The sequence below is a fragment of the Trachurus japonicus genome, chromosome 3 (assembly GCF_045865225.1).
Source record: "Trachurus japonicus isolate A0001 chromosome 3, Traja_1.0".
Taxonomy (NCBI): Eukaryota; Metazoa; Chordata; class Actinopteri; order Carangiformes; family Carangidae; genus Trachurus; species Trachurus japonicus.
Genome location: NC_140909.1, coordinates 16,539,339 through 16,560,624, shown reverse-complemented (window position 1 = coordinate 16,560,624; position 21,286 = coordinate 16,539,339). Strand labels below are relative to the sequence as shown.

Genomic DNA, 21,286 nt, shown 5'->3' with positions numbered 1-21,286 from the left:
CATATAGGCCATTCCCTTAGCCATATGAGCGGGTGGAATAATGCTTAAAACAAACACTTTTTTGCTATGGGGTGTTTAAGGAAAGTAACAGAAAGATTTTGAAAAGATTGTAAAAGTTGAAAATATGTTAAGCTTAACCTTAGAGTACTGCATATGATGAGGAAGATACATTTACAGGAAAGCATGTCACTCTGACTCTTGACTAAAATAGTTTGTATCAGCCTGCCACTATAGGTGCCTCATCAGACCAACACAGAGACATGATAACATATAGAAACCATTTCTGCAGTTATTTCTCTTTTTTACAGTAGGTTTTAAAGGGACTCCTTTGTTTTTATCATACACTACTGTCTGTGACATTTCAGTAAGATTTGTCAAAAATGTCTTATACACATTTGTGGGGTACTAAATGCTGGCAATGATGTTGTATTATGTCTTACACATACAGTGACCATCAGTGGCAGCTTAACATAGATATGAACTCCCACACTAGACTTGGCAAATCAAATAGGCACATCATTTCTGTGTTGTAATGTACTATTTATGACTGAACACTTACAATCTGAATGGACCAGGTTGAAGAAAACAAAAACGGACAAACAAAAAAACAAGCACAACGATAAACACAACACGAAAAGATAAACAAAATTACATGAGGTGTTGAAAAGACAGATTCACATGAAATGCATATGGTAATGATCAGCAACACAGGTGCATCAGTTACTGGAGCAGTGCGACTTGTGAATGTATCTTGTTAAAGTTGAAGCTTGATGCAGACAAACTATTTCCTGAATGATGAAAATGGCCAGATTCATAATTACACTGGTAATTATGAATCAGAAGTGAATAACAATGAGAGAAGTAGCCAGTATCATGTAGTTTGTAGCAGACGGAACTGCGATCTTAATGCAATTATAAACTATTGTATACAGATCTATAGATATGAGTATTGCTTAACTTTAACAATCATATCTATGTGATTATGAAAATTGTTTACACTACAGACATTCAACATTAATTAAACAATGACAGAGAATCTGATAAGCAATCCATACTGCACACCAGCCAAATACTGACAGTCTTCTCCAGATTTCGCTTATTAGTACATGAGAAATTCTTACATGACATTCAATAACCTGTAGAGAAAGAATCGCTCTCATTATATTTCCAACTGAACTCCAGGCTATTTTCTGCCGCCTGTAAAACACCACTTTTCATATTTCCTCATCAGAGACATGTCCAGCTACTTTGTTGTGGTTGATGACTCCAGACATCTGAGTCTTGATGTCTAGTGACGGGAAGATTATGAAAAGGGAGCAGAATTATGAAAATTGCATCTACGATCCGTGGTTTTTCCCCTTCTTTGTCACTCCCAGATAAGACATGCATTTGAGGCAGAGGGTGAGCTGAGAGCCAGACTGTGATGTCGGCGACAAGAACTGAGTGTGTGTGTGTTCAGTACTGTACTGTTTGTGCGAAGAAAAGTTGAGGTTTCTTTTATCCAGGTGGCTCGGGTCATCCTCTCATTTCCCTCCACATGCTCAATTTGGGCTCTGCACCACAAATCATCTTCTCTTCCTCTCGTAAATATTAATATAATACTTTATTATCCATTGCCTTTGACCCTTATAATGCCAAAAACAAAACAAAACAAGAAATCAAAATATCAAAAACATTGAGTAGGTCTGACAAATTGCAACATCACATAATAAGTAGAATAAAACCCAAAGGAACAGCAGAGGTTGTATAAACGTTGTGCTTCTTTAATTTCACTTTGTAAAGTCCTCCACTGTCCTCGTTGTGTTTTAGTTTAAACTTTTGTTATATTTAATATATATATATAGATAAATGTACACGTATAATCCGCACTGAGGTCCGTCCCTTGTGGCAATCAGAGGGCAAGCAGAGGCTACCAGGAGCACCCTTCCTTTTCCCGTCTGTTTCTTATTTGTCCTTTCCTCACCATTCATTTGCTTATTCATTCATTCATTGAGCAGTTTCTTTTGCCATCTGTCTCTTTGTCATTCAGTAGCTCCCGTGGTCTCAAAGATTGGGACAGAAGAGAGACAGTTTCTGTTTAAAAAAAAAAAAAGATTTTCCTCACTTTCTCTCTTTCACTTTCTTCCTGGAATCCCTGTTCCCTCGTTTTATTCCCTCAGGTCCTTTGTCATCTTTGGTAGAGTGTCTGACACTTTGGTGTGTCTTGGGAATCGGGTGGAGGGGCCGTCAAGGACTGCGATTTGAGGGAGTGGAGGCACATGGGAGAGTGCGGGTATAGACGAAGAGGGTTGACGAAGTAGAGGAAAAGGTGACAAAGTGACACGCTGACATGGATAATGTGAGTCTAATAAGATCAATAAGAGTTTTAAGTTCAACTGTTGTAGATCATTAAGTATGTTCTAAAATATGGTGTGAGCATCAGGTGGCTATACTGAATGTCTGGGAAGGACGTCAAAGAAAGGGGTGAAACTAGACAAAGGATTTATGTTACCATTCTATCTAAGCAAGAAGTATGAAATGGATGCATGGAGGATAGAAGGACAACAAGTGGAGACAGGAAAGTGGAGGAAAGAACAAGGTGAGGGGTAGAGAGAGAAGTAGAAGAGCGCGAGTCAGGGCAGTGTCTGTCAGCGCAGACAAGTGATGGTCTTGTTGGGAGTGCTCATCATCTGTAGAGGAGCGACAGGAGGCAGGAAAGGCCAAAGGTCAGCCAGCTGGCCAGTGGGAGTGAGTGTGATCCTCCGATCAGAACTGAAACAAAACAGGGAACACAGCTGTTTAATTGGGTTCTACATGAAAATAATAGTTGACAAATTTGTGCTACATCAGCCAATAAAGTCAAATGCATGTGAATGTGAGGCAGATTAACATACATATTTTTGAATTACTCATATAATTAGTGGCCTGCTGTGCAATTAGGGGTTTACACTACAGCAATCCCAGGTTAATTACTCTTTACTCACTGCATATATTTCATGTGCATTTTTGTATTTTATTTTCATGTGCATTTATCAGTGGAGATCACAAGAAAACGTTCCTCTTTTTCCTTTGGAAATAGAAGGTAACATATTCGGTTAGATTAAATATATACTTTTATGTATATTCCTCTGTGCCAATTAGCATTTAATTTCTGTCTTTGTCTCATTAAAGCATTATTTTTATATATTATACAGTACAGTGTCCCCAGTGCCAAAAGCAAGAGGGAAGATGTAGAAAAATGGATCTGAAAGGATGAAGAGAGACTGAACCAAGAATGAGTGGGTGGATGAGTAAACAGAAACAGAGAGATTTACCACTGATATCCCACACATTACTATGGCAGCTTTGAGAGTTTAATGAGTAAAATAAGTTACAATTGATGCTATCATCAGCAGGATATGATGGGTTGTTTTTCTAGTTTTATCTGCAGCTTGTTATTGTTTTTGCACAGTAAGAAAATCCAGTAGACACACATATTTTATGTGGTCATTTAATTGTTCAGAGCCCTGACAGCTGCATTGACTAGATGCTTTATTGGTACTCTTTTATTTTTATTGTGTACACACAACACCTATTCTCATCCTATACATGTATACAGCATAGCTCTTTTACACGTGTCAAATTACACATGCAAGGCGCTCAAAGACAGAAAACTATAAATAAAAAGTAGGTTTTCTATTACAAAGATCAATATGATTTCATATCAAGGGTCCATCCTCCCGGCAGTAAATCAATATTTATAATAAAGCTTTGATCCGTAAATGCGTGAACACTCCCTCTCACACACACATCCATTCCTAAAGTTTGCAGGTGACAGATTGAAGTGGAACATGGCGTTTTACATCTGTCTGTCTGTCTGTCTCTTTCTCTTTCTGCTCTTGCCCCGCCCCTCTCGACACTCACACATCATGTAAAGGAGCCGTTTCTATATAATACATAAAAAAATCTGTCTGTCATGGAGATAAACTGGAATTAAAAAGATAATGGATTACTATTACAGACATACGCATCACTTATTGTGTGCATGTGATGTCAATCCTGGATTACTTCTTCACCTATGTGGAAAGTTCACTGGATATGATGAAGCGGGGGCAATGTGATACAGAAGAGCAATAAAGAGAAAAGATAACTCATGTAAGAGTAGAACAGGCAGAGAGAAACTCACCTTCCACCACCTTCTCTCCTCCTGCAAATACACTCAACTGAGCCGAGTGGAGCTCTGAGAATTTATGTAGGTGGAGTTGCACCAAACGTGTCACAGGCAATCTTCCTTCATTAGTGGAGAACCGCAGGATAACAGTCCCCTGTGCGTGCACACAGTTAACCTGAAGTAACTGTGAGTGCATGTGTGTGAGAGGGCATACACTACAGTTGTCAGATGTGTGTATTTGTGAGCTTTTGTGCATCCTTGCAGGCGTATACGTCCATACATATACTATACTGGGTCTCCATTGAAAACGCTTCCAGGTGGAGGCACATGTATGTACTATGTCAGGTGCTCTGTATGCAGTGTATGAGAGACACAGGTGTTATGAATAAGGTGTTTGATGCTGCCAGGTTCACACACTGTCCTTACACATCCATGTGAGGTGTAGGAAGCAGCAGGAAGCTCTGATTGGTGCATGCTGGTTCACATGCATCCTGAATCCCCTTCTTTCCGTCTTTCTCAGTCTTTCTCTCTCTCTCATACACACACACACACAAAGTCACAATGATAGTTTGCTGATCAAACCTGCAATTGCTGTCATGTGCTGCTTTGTACTTTTCTGGCAGCAGTGGTAAGCACCTACTCGTATGAAGCTTGTCTTACCCAAGAACTTTGGTTTGGACTCAGATGAACCTGGTATAAAATAGCTTGCTCATACAGTATATCCCATGCGTCTTGCATTGGGCGTCGATGAAGGTGTGCTCTAACTGACTTTGCATGTTCCTCTAAGTCACATTCTTTTTAAATTCATTATACATAACGAACACGACATGAGTTTAATCCTGGTCTCATCCTCGTTCTACCTCACCAATTCCACAGTGGCAATAATCTGTACTCGAGACAGATGCATTTGTGTTTCTTTTTTCTAGGACTCTTTAGTTGCCTGCTTGATAATTACCCATCTGTCTGTGCTGTGCGTCTCTGCCTGTACAAAACCTGCAGGACACAAATGCAAGCGCACTCAGAGAGCTGAAGAGCTTTCCTTCTTCCTGTTTATACCTTCATCCATTATTCACTTCATCCGCCACTGTCTTTACATGCACATATGTGTGAGACTGCACACATCCACGTGCACATATACACTCATACACATAATACATTCATTCTCATTTTCAGGTTTTGTGGAGGTAAAAGCAGGTTGTTATTATGTTATTATTATTCCATTTTCATCTTTGGATGTTTTTGTTGTTTCCATATAGCTCTGATGAGACCGAAACCAGGTTCTCACCACATCTAGCTCCTTAGAATCTCATCATGCTACACAAACCTGCAGCAATAAGTTCCCTGCTCTGTTGAGGATTGTTCCTTTTTTACCAGGAGTAAGTGTTTCTGGGAGTTTTTCTTATTTGAATTAGCTCTATCCTTAGACCCTCATCTGCTGCATTTGATTTGTTTGACTATATGAACAAAACTATAAACCAAATTAACTGTTAAACAACCAGTTACGTAATCTACCCACATGTTGTTCCATATATCTGATTCTCAGTCAGTCTCACAGTCTCAAAGTGTCTCCATTCTCAAGAGTGATGGCAGTGAGAAATAACAAAGGTGTCAACCAGCTGTATCATTAGAGAGAGAGCGCGAGATCACAATGAAGGCAATTTACTGACGTTTATATGCATATGTGTGTGTATTTGTGTATGTGCACGTCTTGGCTGGCAGAGGGCAGCTCTCTACCTAAGGCAGATTTTAGTCACATATTCTCTTTCTTCTTTTGGTTCTTATACAATATCACTCTCCCTCTTTCTCTCCATCTCTTTCCCCCTTCAATAAACCCCCTCTTTCTCTTTCTCACCCTTGCACACAAGCACACACACTTACTTTCAGTCACTCTCTGACCTTTTTCTCTGTCTTTTGTCTTTTCAACATACCCATAACCCTCAGGCTGTTTGAGCCTCCCCTCATATGCTTCCATAGGCATGCCCTCATGTGCTGAAACTCACGGTTTTAACTGTCTGGCTCATCATAAAGGAAAAGTGGACCCTCACAAACTGTATTTAGAATTAACAATGTGGTAATCTGGTAGTCTTTTCATGGACTGAAAGCTGGGTTTGACTTTAGAAATCATGGTCAGTTTATGAGGTGAAAAAAGCTCTCACTGTCGGGTCTCTCACTGTGTGGATATTGCTGTCTTGCATATTACATTTCACTCCTGGTCTTTTTTTTCTCCAAATCACACACTTCCTCACTTTCCTCCCTCTCTCTCTCTCTAAAGGGCAAATAAAAAGCTTTTAAGGATGAAGAGCAGTTTGCAGAGTAAATAGATAATTGTTGCTAATAGAGAACAGAAGGTAAAAGGACGCACTGAAGGTGGGTGTAAGGGAGGCAGTGGGGTTGTCATGTGGAGAGTTAGAAGATGACAAGATGAAGGGGAATGTGAAGTAAATGAAATGATGGAGGCTTAGAAAGGAAATGATGATGAGCCTTCCAGTTTGCCAGTGGTTTCCAGTTGCATACAACTCCCACACTGACAACACAATTTTCTCTGAGCCACAATACTACACTTCCCAAACACATAACAAGACTTTTAATTCATTTTCTCTTGTTCCTCTGAAATCTCCTTCTCTGCCACCCCTCAATTAATTTATTTTCTGCTGAAATCAATTCATTTCAGCTCAGTCTAATTCGGCTCTGTTTCTGCTTCTTAGCAAAGCGTCTTACTGTCATGTTTGCTGAAAACAACAAAGCTATCAACATTTTGAGACCATTAAGAATAATATTGCCTTCCTTAATTAAATTCTTTTGAACATAGAAAAACAATGAAGGGAGTGGAAACAGTCCATCACAAGTGATTCTTTGTGTTTGCGTGCTCACATCTCTCCACTTACGCCCGGCTGAGGGGGAACCTGAGCGTGACATGAAGTGTGACTCTCCATTTGGATGTCTAACGCTGCATCAATTTGCAGTCAAAGAGGGATATTTTTATTTCATTGTCTATCTTACCTGTCTTACCTGCGCTGGCTACAGTGTTCTCCTGTTTGCACTTCCCCATGGTGATGGACACATCGTCAATGGCAATATCCCCCTCGAAACTCGGGCCTCGAATTCCTTCAAACACAATCTGTTTGGGGAGGAGACAAAGACAGAGATGGATGCTGGGTGAGTATATCTGACAATATCGAAATGTTATGATAAAGCATTATCACAAATCTTGCAGTATGACAGATACAGAAGCATTAGTGTGTCCTTATCCCATTATAATTTGTGGACCAGGAACAACAAAATCAAACAAGAGATTGTTCTGAAAAGTTTCCAGACGACGTCTCCATTTTAGCCACCAGCCATCTGGTTTTGACTGACAGCCTAATTACTGTGGTGTACCAAGGCACCAAAAGCCCATTGCACCCAGCTAATCAAAAACCAAGTGTATTCTGTCTGGAATATCAGGAGGGAAAAGGAAAACAAACAAGAAAACATTGTTGCTCAACAATAACAACAAAGAAACTCTCACTGCTGTAGTTGTTATTGGGTATAACTGCAGACATTGGTGCTTTGTATTGTTTAATCTAAAATATGTCAGCCCAGTGCTTGCTGTGTAACATTTCTGAAGAATTTTCAATCCTACAGTAATCATTCACACAAATATTTTCTACTACAACTGCAAATTAGCTTTTGAGCAAGGCACTTAACCCTTAAGCTGCTCTGACAGAGCAGAGAGATAAGCAGGTGATGCTGGTGGGAAAACTACCTGCAAACCATTTCTGTGTACATACAGGTTAACAAGAGAGCGAGCAGGTGCATACATCAAATGGTAAATATGCATGAGTGGCCTCTCTTTACAAACTCCATCTGTTATCACGATGTGCCGTGGTGGAGTATTACAGAGAGAGTATTTAACCTATGAAAGAGGCAGAACAAGGTTGCCATCAATTTATGTGTAAATATATCAAGCCATAGCCAGGGTGGATTCAATTAACCTGCAGAGAAGCTCGCCCCAACCCCATTGTTGGTCTAAGTTAAGGAAAGGTGGTGAATGGCCAAGCAAACACCACAGTAACCATCTCTCACTGCCGAGGAATTCCATTACCCGTGTTTTAATCTGTGACTGTTGGGCTGTTAGCTCCTAACAGATGTGTCAGTTTGAAGTATCAAACAAAAATTCATGGGGCAGATACCAATAAGCCATTTATTGCCATAGACAAGTAGCCCACAGGAGCAGACTGTGTGCATGTGAAGTAATTTATCCCTTTTCTCCTCAGCAGAGTAATCGTGAAAAACAGAGTTCAATATAAAGAAACTTCGAGAGAAATGGTAATTCTGTAAATCTGCATCAACTCTGGCTCAGTTACTGTGCTCCTGCTTAAGAACTGTTTAAAATGTCATACCTTGATTCACTTAGCCTATAGGTCAACTGATCCCAGTAATAAGCAGAGTGTGAGCGTTAACTACCGTAGCACACATGCATCCACAGGTAGCTTAAATATTTTTTTCTCTCCGTCTCTCTATCCGTGTCTCATTCTCTCCTCGTCTCCAATTCAATTACATTCAGAAAGAGGAGGGAAACATAAGAGCAGTACCTCCTCTTTCCAACTTCCTCCTCTAATTTAGTCCCAGAGGGAGAAATCTTCTTTGAATGAATAAATAAAATAATTGGGAACCTTGAAGTTCACTGGGTGATGTGGTGGAGGGAGAAAGAAAAGAAATGCAACAGCAGCACATGTTTGTTTTGTTGTTTTTTTTGCTCATTTTTGCAAAAGGGTTATTAGATTTTTAGGCAGAGGGAAGACATGAAGGAAATTCAGGGACAGTAGAAGAAAGAGGCTTATTGGTCAAAAGGCCATTCTCATCTAAATTATAAACACCAGTGGTGCTATTCACTATGTGCCCATGTTTACCTTTTTATTTTATTTTTTTATTTATGTGCTTGGTTCCTTGAATTACTGTATACTCGCTCTCATTACTGTGTCGCTAATCAGCCCAGCACCCAACACTATCCTTATAATCAACAACAAACACACATTCACACAAACACACCTGCAGTGACACTGGAGCCTTGCACACTAGCCTCTTTACACCTGCAAGCACGAGACACCAGATTGTTGTATAATTAGAGATGATGAGAAAAATCACTGGGAGAGGGAGGCACGGAGAAACACTGGCCTTGACTCAGTACAACAACGCAAACAGCCATCTCCTTTAAGCTACGTAACAACACAATCATATCAAAGATTATCGAACAGAATGGCACGGCAAAGCAATGAAATGTCTCGCTCTGCAACAGAGGACGGTGAAATAATGATTTCATGGGTTTATCTTTCTGGAAAGGCTCAAGGAAATAGGCCTGTGCCCTTTCCACTTAATGTTCACTGCTGACAGATCGAGCTGAAGTGTGACCTGCCTGTGCCAACAACTGCCTTACACTTAAACATCACTGCTGGACACTGTGCTGAAGTATACACACAAGATATCGCAACAGTTTCTCAACCTTGGTAGTGGCAAGGTTGTCTGATACACAGTCACTGAAGATTTTCAAGTGTGATTTTCATTATTGATTTGTCAGATACAACTTTCATGAAAAAAAAGTATACAGGATGCAATATTTAAAATGCCTTCAGCTAAGAGGTGGAGGTTTAAATAGAAAAATCAGGTCATAGGCCACTAAACGCTCCTGTTATATCTACTGTATCTGATATTTAACTTTGACGTTTACTGAATACTTAAAACCATCATACTGTTTTGGAAAGGTAGACTTCAAAGTTTCTTTTTTCAAAATTACATTTAAAAATTCTCTCAATTCCCAGTTCATGTAGTGCGAGTCTGTGTAAGGAAGTGAAAATGAGATAGACAGCTTATGCGTGTGTGTGTGTGTGTGTGTGTGTGTGTGTGTGTGTGTGTGTGTGTGTGACGGTAGGATCAAAGGGTGTACAGTGAAGTGTCAGGTTGGAGTTGTGAATGTGTCGTTTTGTCAAGCCTTGTAACCTTTTAATGTTCCCATTGATGTGCTGTCCACATACCAGAGGGGACACAGCCGCGAGAGAGTGAGTAAGTGAGAGAGGGAGAGAGAGAGAGAGAGAGAGAGAGAGAGAGAGAGAGAGAGAGAGAGAGAGAGAGAGAGAGAGAGGATGGGGGTTGGGGGGATACAGAGACAGCTTTGAAATACCAGTGCAGAAGAGACTTGCTGCAGTGTGAGGCAGGCAAATGTGGGTTGGCCTGGTTTCCAACAAGCCCCCCAGGTACCAAACACTGCGAGGAACACAGATGGCCTCTGGGTAATCCACAGAGGAGCGTGTAGGGACACAAATAATCCACTACAACATGTTACCTCCTCTTTTTTTTTTCTTTTCCATTTTGCAACTCCATTGATTTCATCGTCTCAATGAACAACCAGAATCAGGGCCAGTAATCATTTTAATTTTTAGATGGAACGTGATTGGCTTGACAGATGAATGGGACAGATGGTGGTTCATAACAATAGAAATTACCACTGATACTGACTGTCAATGTAATAGCGAAGACACTGTGAACGGCCAGCTCTAACAAAATACTTCTGTTTCCCTGTGGATGCAATAAACACAGATCAAGAGCAGAAAAGCTCATAAAGAGGTTGTTCACATTTCAGGAATTTACAACTTGAATATACACATTAGTAATCATAGCCAGCAGGCAGTAAACAATTTAAATTCTAAAGCTTCCTTATCGGTTGGCTCTACCCCTGTTTACAATAACAGCCTTGTATTAATGCAAGCCACTGGCTGGGCTACAGCTCTTGTTTTAGAGAGGCAGGAAGGATAGCTGTTCTCAAAGACATCATTACTTTTGTTGGACAGAGCACAAAGACGGGGAAATGCTGAGCCGAGTGGCAGTACCTCAAAGACCTTCAGTGTTACGCAGCGAGCTGTGCACAGGACGGGAAGGTTTGTGTTCTCTGTGGACACACTCTCAACATGAAGCGGAAATCAAACAAGTGTCAATATACAGTCACCCCGCAGTCTGTGGAACTAAAAAACGTCTAATTCGAATGCCAGTCTCCCGAGAATTTAGTTGATTTGAAAATCACAAGAAAGGGGAGATAGGAGACAATTGATAATTGGCACAACAATGCTGTCTTTGTTTATTTTTCCAGGGAATTCAGGTTAATGCTTTCTTCAAATGGAGAGAAACAGAGTCAGTATTAAACAGCAAAGGAACATGCACAGACGCTGTTCTACACAACATTATACCTGGACCTTAATTACACTGGGTTTGCACATCACCCAACTTGGGAACACAGGTCATTGAAGTGGGAAATGAATGCTGATATTACTGCCATTCAAAATGAGCAAAACCTCCCAACTTCTCTGAAAAAAATCAAGAGAGACTGACAGTAAGGAGGAGACACATGACGCCTGGAGACGAGCAGAGACTGAAACTTAAAAGGACACCCTTTCTCAAACTGCTGAATATTGTTGTGCATGCATTTTAAGCAGAACATTTATTGTATAAAATGGAGTAATTCATTTTGATCATTTCTCTTTGTTTATTGCAAATGTCCCATCTTAAATGAAGGGCAACACTCACAGGATTATGCATTAAACTTCATGTTGTCGTAATGTGATTGTACATAATGTATGATTTAAATGTGTGTCACACTGAAGTTGCAGACTAGAGTCCCTCTGAGAGATTGTGACCAGTGATTAACCTGCAATAGCGGTCTCATGTGAATGAGTTCAAATTAAGGTTAAATATGAGCTCATCAGACTAATATTAAATACCCCTCTTCCATTTCAAAGAGGCATAAATAATTCCCTGTGACAAAACAATTTCGAGAAAACACTTGTGACTAATCCTAAACACTTGTAAAATCTACTGTGCAGGATTCATGCAATGAGTCATGCACTGGACTCTGCATAACATGGACACTGTTTGGATACTATTTAGTTTCCAAGGGGGGTACATTTTTCCATCAAATGCTGTGCTATAATGCAGCAACCAGACAGCAACCCACCCCTGTAATCTCCTCCTGTCTTTTCAGTTAAACGTATCCTTTCCTGATCCATCACACTCTTATTATGTGATCCTTTTTGTATGAATAACAATCTACAAGTGTTGTTGACCTTGTTGTCTTTGCCAGTAGCAGTCAAATAAGTGTGTTTTCTTACTTTTCATGACCATTTTGACCAAATGAAGCGTAGACTTTTTGTTTCTAGTTTCCACTGGCATGCACATTTTCACTGTACAGTGGATAGTCATGTCACATAATTTTTTATTTGTGCTGGTATGAACAGAGATTATTTCTTTTTAAAGCAGAGCTAAATGGTATTGTCAGTGTTTCCAAAAGTTACAGTTTCAGATCTATCAGGAAACCATCTTGGATGTTACTTACTGTAGCCATAGATCCAACGAGCCATGGAAGTTGGCAAATTAGAATAGAGCTACTCTTTACAATTCCAAATTCTTTCCGACAAAAAAGCTAAATTGAAGAACACAACAACAGCAATTGTGGCAGGTAATTGTCAACAGCAGGCAGCTCAATCATTATTATTGATTGTAAAGAAACCAGCCCCCCTTAGAGAGACAGCGAGAATGAGAGACAGATGAGACCCGGGGAAAGATGGGGCAGCTGGAGCAACAAGATCAACAGAGGGTGGTGGTCAGAAAGGCAGTGATAGCTGAAAGAGAACAGGAGGGACGGGCTGAGAGAGGACATTTTGACAGAGACAGACAGGTATGGAAACAGAAATGGTCTTCACCACTGGCTCTGATATTTCACTTCTTCAGTCCTTTGGAGGGGTGTGATACATAGCAGAAAATAGTAAGAGGGGAGTAAATGTGAGACAGGAGGTGAGAGAAAGTAACAAAGTATGTTTATCAGCATAGCTCCTCCGGCTGGTGCTGGGATCAAGGCTGTGTGCGCTCTCCATTATTTAACAACCCTATTTGTTACCTAGTGGTTTGTGTTGTGGGTAAGTGTGAGTGTGCGTGTGTGTGTGTGTGTGTGTGTGTGTGTGTGTGTGTGTGTGTTAAACAGATAGCACACTGAATAACTGAAATATCTTAACAGTCCATATCTTCAGGTTATAAACTACCGGTATTTAGTGCTTTTTAACTGTGCATTATTAAAGCATGGTACAGTTTACCCCTCCAACCAGACTACAGCAAAATATTTTATTGATTAGCACATGTGCACTAAGAGACAGAACTTCTAATAACCTAATACAACTGATCCTAAGTGGAACATGGCTGCAAACTTTATTGACAGGTTTGACAAATTTCCAGGGGCTCATCAGGAGGAATCAGAGAAAAGTACAAAAAATGGATACATTGAAAAATGTGAGTGTGATGGACATACTTTGCAAAGCCACACTTGCATCTCTAACCTATGTGATGTAGACACTACACACTGAGCAAACAGCACACTATGTGTATAAATATGTGAAAAGACCACACACAGAGGAGAAAGATTAGTCATATATGAGGCAACCTTCAGTTGCCAGGGAGACAAGTCCTCTCTTGCATGCAACCTTCCTTGTTCATCCATCCAGCATCACCTGCCTTTGCCTGAGTTAACATACAAATGGTGGTATTGTGTTACTGCTTTACTGATGCTCACATCTCATTCTTTCTTGTTTACATTTCTCACGTGTGCCCACAGGCCGCATTGAGATTACCCACAGGCAGGGTCCGGCCCACCTCCTCAAATGAAAAAAAAAAAGTCCATAACAGTAAATTTGAGGTCAAAGAGAAAAAATGCTGTTTAAGTTACATACTTTTCTATTTTTTCCACAAACATAACACAAAGATTTCACCTTCTCAAAAGTCTCAAAACAATGTCTTGTGCAGTCACCACAATCTTGACCTTTGCCCTTCAAAATCGAATCAGTATGTCCTGAGTCCAAGTAAAGTATTTGTGCCAAAGTTGAGGGGATACTTTAAAAGTAGCTTAATGTTAGCTTAATCTGCAACAAGGTTTACTGAGCCAATGAGGACGACTGACTATATGAGAAGAAACCAAATTAGCCACATATGCCGTACAAAGAGCTTCAAACTTTGCAAATACAATTAAGTCTTTACAGCTACGATCACAGAGGAGCCCTAAAACATACTGTATGCCCACTGTTTCAGACTTAATTTTCTCCTTAACGCTGAAAGAAACGTGGTGTTGCAGAGGAATAGTTAATGAAGAGCAAATGCAGCTTGCAGCTAAAGCCTTCAGCCCACATTCATCATGGATTCAATTTCCCCTATGCACGTACAGAGTATCTGGAATCATTACAACACAACTAGCAGGCATCCCCTGCTCATAAATAACCCTGTTAATTGACCTGTCATAGCTAATTGCTGCAGGGGATAGGAGACTGGTGTGTATGTGTGAGTTCTTCTTTATCTGTGCATGTGCCTGTATCTAACAGTGTTTATGCATGTAATTTTGTTTATGTGTGAAGATAACACAAAGAGATACAGTACATGGACAGTTCAGGTGTGTGGCGGTAAGTGTATAAACAGTTGAATGGTTGAAGACTCTCTTTCCTGAGTCTGTTGATTTTAAAGGCAGTAGTCATTAGCCTTGAAACAGGAGGGTGTGAAACGGACCAGGGCAAAAATCGACCTGACTGGTTGGCTTGTCCCAGCACTGTGCCAGAGAGAAAGAGGCATGGAGAGAAGAAAAAAAAAACAGAGAGAGACAGAGATCGAGAAACACACAGGAGGTTTGATGCGTGCAGAAAAAAACCCATCATCTTTTTTTTTTGCACTCTCCCTTTGCCCGGTTATAAACTTCCTGACACAGATACACACACACTCACAAATAGACACGCAAGTGAGTGAGAAAGGCTGGGAAAATGAGTGAGAGAGAGGAAGCATCATGTCCAGTCAGAAATGAGGACTGAGTCATCTAGTTTACTCGGCCACATCCCAGCAGGGAAGAGCTAACTGCAAGTGAAGCGACCGAAGAGCCGATGGGACCTCAATGATGTGTCAACAGACAGTGCTCAAACACAGGCACACAACAGGAGTGCAATGTCTCCAAGATTATTTCCTCTACGATTTACTGAATGTGTTAAGTTGTTTTTCTTAAACTCAAAACTTCTGTTGAATGTAAACTCCATACTACCAGGGGTCACCAACTATATTTGTTGAAGGGCCAGGATGTTTCTCGACAGACACTTTGGGGGCCGGACAGTCAAATAAAATGAAATTAGATTCACATTTTGTCTTCATAATTTAGTTTCTGATATTTATTGTTTTGACATTTTAGTTTCCTCACCAAACTGAAGGCATTTTTAGTCTTTGTCAGTTAGACTCCTATCACTCATACCAGTCAGCCACCAGACGGGATGTAGATATCTCAATATTTGTGGGTGTTGTGCTCATCACTGGCCTCTACACGAGGACAATGAATCAACTTCATATGTTCAGTATGGAGCACTGTTTTGCAAATTTGCTGTGGAATCTCAAGCTGCTCATGTTGATCTGTTTCTGATAAAGTGATTAGTTATATAGGAGTACATGAGTTCAGTCAATTTTAATGGAAGATACATTTGCAGGAAAAAAGCAAATCATAGGACAGGCTGAGAACTGGCCAAGGTGTTAGCCAGGTGTCTCCTTAAGTTCAGTGGTTTTCCACTGGTTCACTTTCTCTTTTTCTTACTCCACAACCAAGATCCATGGACCAATATCTCACAAAAATAGTGCAGTATAGTATTAATACTTTCCTGCACTGTTAAAAAAAATCAACAAAAGTGCAACTAGCGCTGAAAACCTAATTACTTATCTTGAATTAGAGGTGTATTATTTTTTGATGACTTCATGCTTTCATGAGCCAGCATTTCGCTACACACAACACACTGAGGTTTTGGCTCCTCTTTGTTGCCCTCATTGCAAGAAACCCCATATTTAATGGAGTCACTGTTGCCTCATGGGAAAGTGTAAGTACTGAAACACTACGGTTCAAATAACAACATTTCATACATGAAAACAACCACTGGTAAACAAACCAAGACTCTTGAATAACAGTAATTTCTTAATCTTGATGATCTAAATGATTGGGACTGTTCTTCTCTGTAATGTTCAGGTGGTGCAGTAACAAGTCATGCTCACAGTATGTAATGCAACATGGATACATTTTTATCAATGATATTCTGAAGGGTTTTGAATGCTGACTGAGAAACAGCATAGTGATCTCTCATCAATTCCTAATCCAGGTGAAATAGAATTGGTGTGGCCGTTGATACCAATGTATTTACGTGGTGCAAAATTAAATACACATGTTATTTACTTATCTTTATTCAGAGGTAATGGGAGTGCGTTGATACATATGTATGCTGTTTGGATCTGTGTGAAAGCTTGTTCTCCACCCTGAGATCAGCATATTCTTGATGAAGCGAATAATCCTCTGGTTACGGTGTGGATAGGCTCGGTGCTGACATTCAGCAGAAAATAAGCTGGATGTTCACTCAAAGGCTCCTCATTTATCAATAACTTCCCTCAGTGCTACAACTGCAGCATGAGCATTTATTAATAAATGAAAAATGCACCCCAGTCTCTCATATAAAAGCTTGGGGTTAATTTATGTACATCATATTTTTCATTGCCTTCATTAGTACCACTTTTTACGCGAATCTGTGAATAAATGTATGATATATTGATTCCAGTGGGCAAATGCTCTCACTATTTACATTCTAAAACTGTGGTCAGTTTCTGTTTCCCATGTACTAGCAGCTGCACTATCAGGGCAGGTGCTCACCAACAGGGAGCCTGAGATCACTCTCTACTCTTTCTGCTTAATTGCTACTAAAACCTTTGTCTCCGCCATGGAGGTGTTACCTCTGACATGACCATGTGAGGTTTTAATGCTGGGAGCTCATATCTAAATTCACTGGTGTTCTCTGATTCTTCAGAAATTCAAAAGCCACTATGGTGAATTTCCTCTGAAAAATTCATTGGATTCCAAGCAGAGTTCCGATCCCAATTCTTTGTGGAATTCCCATGATTCCTAGCAGCCACTAGAGTATAAAATGTCCCCTGTTCTAGGCTGCAACCGAGGCCTTCCTCTTAGGGGAAGACACAGTAGAGAGGAAATAGGAGCAGTAGAGGAAACGTCTAAGAGTTGACAGGGGAAAAAAAGGAATAGCATAAAAGCATACAGTATAATTCTTTGTTTTGTTTTCCTGTTGCCATCTTCTTAGAGGAAGCCAAAGCAGACCTGACAATGGTGTCAGCACGTGGTGGAAATTAACTCTCAAGAAGCAAAGCAAGCACTGGAGGCAATTCAGAGGCTGAGTTCTTTCAACATCAAGCAAAACAGTACAGAGCACTCTACAATTACCCTCAACAGTTCTGCCACTGCATGCAATGCAACACATCTCAGCTGCTGAGAGTGAGTCTGCAGGACCTGAGGGAGCTTTACTACTTTCTCAGAGAAGCACAAGCTCTTCAGTTGTATCCACTTATCTATTGTTCATTTGTTTTTCTAACGAGACAAACATTCTCCTTAAACACTATACTGCTTGTTCAAGCATTGACGCTCAAGCCTTTGTTGCTTTAGTAATTGTCTGTGTTGGGATGAAAAAAGAAAAGTAATCACCAAGGCCTTACCTGAAAGGGTCCACTGGGACTGATGTCGAAGAACGCTCTCTTCCAGTCCGGGCCTTGATGACCAGACTTCGTCCATACCACAGAGTCCACAGAGGCAATGCTTCTCACCCTCAGAAGCACATTCAGAGTGCCTGTGAAAAGTATGCACACATCAGCACACACATCCACACAAACAGTACACAGATTATTAGAAACTGTCTATGTGGGCGCAGTGGGTTGAGTGGGCTACTCCTCACTGCAGTCAGCCCCGGTTCGAATCCAGCATTGGGCGGCCCATTGCTGCATGTCATTCCCCCTGTCTCTGCCTCCCCATTTCCTGTCTCTCTCAACCGTATAATCCATGAAAGGCATAACCCCGCCACCCCCCTCAAAAAAAAAAAGAAAAGAAAAAAGAGAAACTGTCAATGAGCTATGGTAAAATTGGAACAGAGCTTATAATTTTGTGAAATATACAGGCTAAACATTTCAAACATAATAAGCCACTCAAAATTATCTCCACCAATGACCAGGATAGAGCACATATTGAAAGACTGAACAAACACAGTAGACAACGTATTAACTCACGCACACATACTCAGTCAAACAATGAATATACTGTGATTTGACTGTGTAATCAGATGAGATGCCCCAGTCCTTAATGCAATTAGTGAAACAATTATAATGTGTATCAACCTGTTTACTAACCACAGTCAGACATGTGGCCACCCAATGATAGCACCTGTATGTACAGAAGTTGTAATTAATCGTTTATAGTCACAAGAGAGACAGAAGGTAATGAACTGCAACCATCACCTGTATCCCAGTGGAGCTGCTCCATGTTGTAAAGGCCAGCAGCAATTTACAAGTCACACCCTCTGCTCTGACCCACTCTGGCAAAGATCTAACTGCTATCTAGCTGTCAGTATAAAATTCTATACAGAGAGGATTTTATCTACGAAACCTATAGGATCGAACTCTAAGAGAGAGAAGACACTGTTAGACCATTGTTGAGCACCATACAGTACTTCACATTACCTTTATACAGAAATAATGGTGGAGGGTAGATAGTGAGAAAAGATTTTTTAATTAAATGGCCTTCGATAATTAATATGTTTTGTTTAATACCCCAGGCTATAGGCCTACTCACTGCCATATAACGTTTAAATTTTAAAAAGCAATGACTGTCGAGACAAAAATCAGTTGTCTGGGAGACTGAAAAAAGACTAGAGAATGACACCATTTGGGCCAAGCAGACGTGATCCAAGTAGTCTCTCTGTCTCTCTCTCAGGTCTCTAAGGTGTGAGAGAGTCGTTCATCTTCCTAATGATCCCCAGCCAGCTCCTAATTGGAACATTAACCAACCACCAGTCTCTTAAACAAATACACAGGCAGGGGTCATGGTATCTCTGTGTTATACAAATGCTACATAAACCGTATGTATATGTGTGTGGGCACGTGCGGACTCGTAGATTTATGCTTGGGCTTAAGCACAAATGTTTATCATTAGGCTGCATGCATGCATATCATTGACTGAGGCAATGACACTCAAACCTTGAAGCAGCAGCTTGGTGGTAATTAACTTCCTGCTCTGTTACATGAGAAGTATGACTAAGGAGGTGTAGTGGTAGGTAAATAGGAGAAGTTAGGTGAGATGTTTTCAATTTGTGTGTGTGTGCGTGCGTGTGTGACAGACGCAATGGAAAGCAAACTGCTATTCCAGACATCACTCTGAACTCTGATAATAAACACACTTTCAATTAGCCTGGCGCAAACACTCAGTTAATCAAACATGACAGAAGCTAAATAGATGGATTGTATGCTACTCTTAATTGGAGGGCCTATGAAATCTTAAAGGAATATTTTTAACACAGCATGTAATAAGAGGATTGATGCCTGTTTGATATGAAGGCATCAATCCAAAACGCCAGATAGCTTAGCATAAGGACTAGAGACAGTGTTGTCTGCAGTCGTCCTCAGAGGTCAATGGACTTCAACTTGAAGAAATCACACTCACATATTGATTGTAACAGGTACCGTAGGTAGGTAACTGAAGTAACTGAATCCTCAGCTTTTTCTAATGGGATCACAAAGCTGAAACACCAAGGATATTCTGTTCTGCCTGTGACAGTGGTAGTGACCTTCTCATCTAATTCTCTGGAAGAAAGTGAAGAAGCATATTTTCTCCAAAATGTCAAACTATTGCTTTAACAGCAGAGCTACTTTGCATGCTTATCTACACTTTGGATCATGTTATATGCAAAAACAGCAGGATGTTCGTGCTAAAATACTGTAATGTACTGGTATAAGAACTGTTAAAGACACACAGAGACTTGCCTGGAACTGCTCAACACATTAATTTGAAAGGACAAGAGTGGCACTGTTATATAATGGAAAGAAACACGAGCTAATTCTGGTATGGCCAACTTTCACCTGCTCAGCCCACTCTCTTATTCTACCTCCACATATCTAAGCCTCATTGTCTCCTTTTTCACTTACCACACGTTCTGTCTCTCTCTCCGCCTCTCCCTGATGTACCCTCCCCATCATCGCCCACACACATGCACACACACACACACCTGACAGAGGGAAGAGCAAAGAGGACTCTGATAAGCAGTCCATTGATTGGACTGAGGTAAAGCAGAGTGTGTTGGTAAGAGTGTCAGAGAGGCAGAGGAGAAGGCACAGCTCTATCAAGGCTACTTGTCTGCAGAATCGTGAGTGGAGGAGACAGCAGAGGTATATTACAACACACGGACAGAAATACACACACACACAATGCTGTACTTAAGCAATACATCACAACAGGCCATGGTATAAGCTCATTATACCACAGCTAAGGGGTGTCCTTCGACCTAACGCAAAGCGGAGGGACAAAACCCCCTTAGCGTGTATCACAGACTGAAGTGATGTAGGCCTATTGCTTTTATAAAACGGTTACCAATAATGGCAGTATTAAAGAGGAGTACACAATTCATGTAGTTTTTATTAAGAAATACATATTATCTAATGGTGAAAGTTAACCGTGAACACATAAATTCAACTATTTGTTAACGTTGTCAAAACACCGGCTACCTTTTGCTACCAAAAAAAACGAAAAAAACCTTTTTCTACCAACTGTAAAGTTCGTTGTCATGGATAAATGACAACAAACTTCCATTCATACTTGCTTTTAGAATAGTAGCTGTGGCATACGCTCATTATATCACAGCAACCACCAACAACCAATCAGACTGCCGGATTTCACCTTTCCGTTTTATAATTGAACTCAAATGAATCGGACTGTTTTTCTTTTGATAATTGGTTCTCCTATCACCCTGTCCTTCATATCTGTCTAAAAAGGTTTCATGTCCTAATAAGCCAAAGCATGCTATTCAAACTTCTGAATATTCAGTCATTTCAAGGGCATGAGAGGCATATGGTAGGTAGATTGGATTTAATCAAAGCGTCTGAGGCAACAAAGTAATCATAATGTTTTCTTCAAAATGAGAATCTAAATTAAAAATGCAGAAACTAAAGATAACACTTGAGATAACATAATGTATTATGTCAGATGCTACTAACACTAACAGCCACCCCTCTCGTGCCACACAGACTTGTAAACATTCATAC

General features: G+C 40.4%; 1 protein-coding gene across 1 annotated transcript in view; it reads right to left on the bottom strand.

The window, feature by feature from the left end:
• Positions 1-431: 431 nt before the first annotated feature.
• mdga1 (MAM domain containing glycosylphosphatidylinositol anchor 1) overlaps positions 432-21,286 on the bottom strand; it is a 188,477-nt gene continuing 167,622 nt past the window's right edge. The window contains exons 16-18 of the mRNA XM_085764141.1: positions 17,699-17,829; positions 7,130-7,247; positions 432-2,751 (exon numbers count right to left, since the gene is read on the bottom strand). Coding sequence (XP_085620267.1) covers positions 2,666-2,751; positions 7,130-7,247; positions 17,699-17,829 — 335 coding nt within the window. The 3' untranslated portion in view covers positions 432-2,665. The remainder of the gene's footprint in view (positions 2,752-7,129; positions 7,248-17,698; positions 17,830-21,286) is intronic.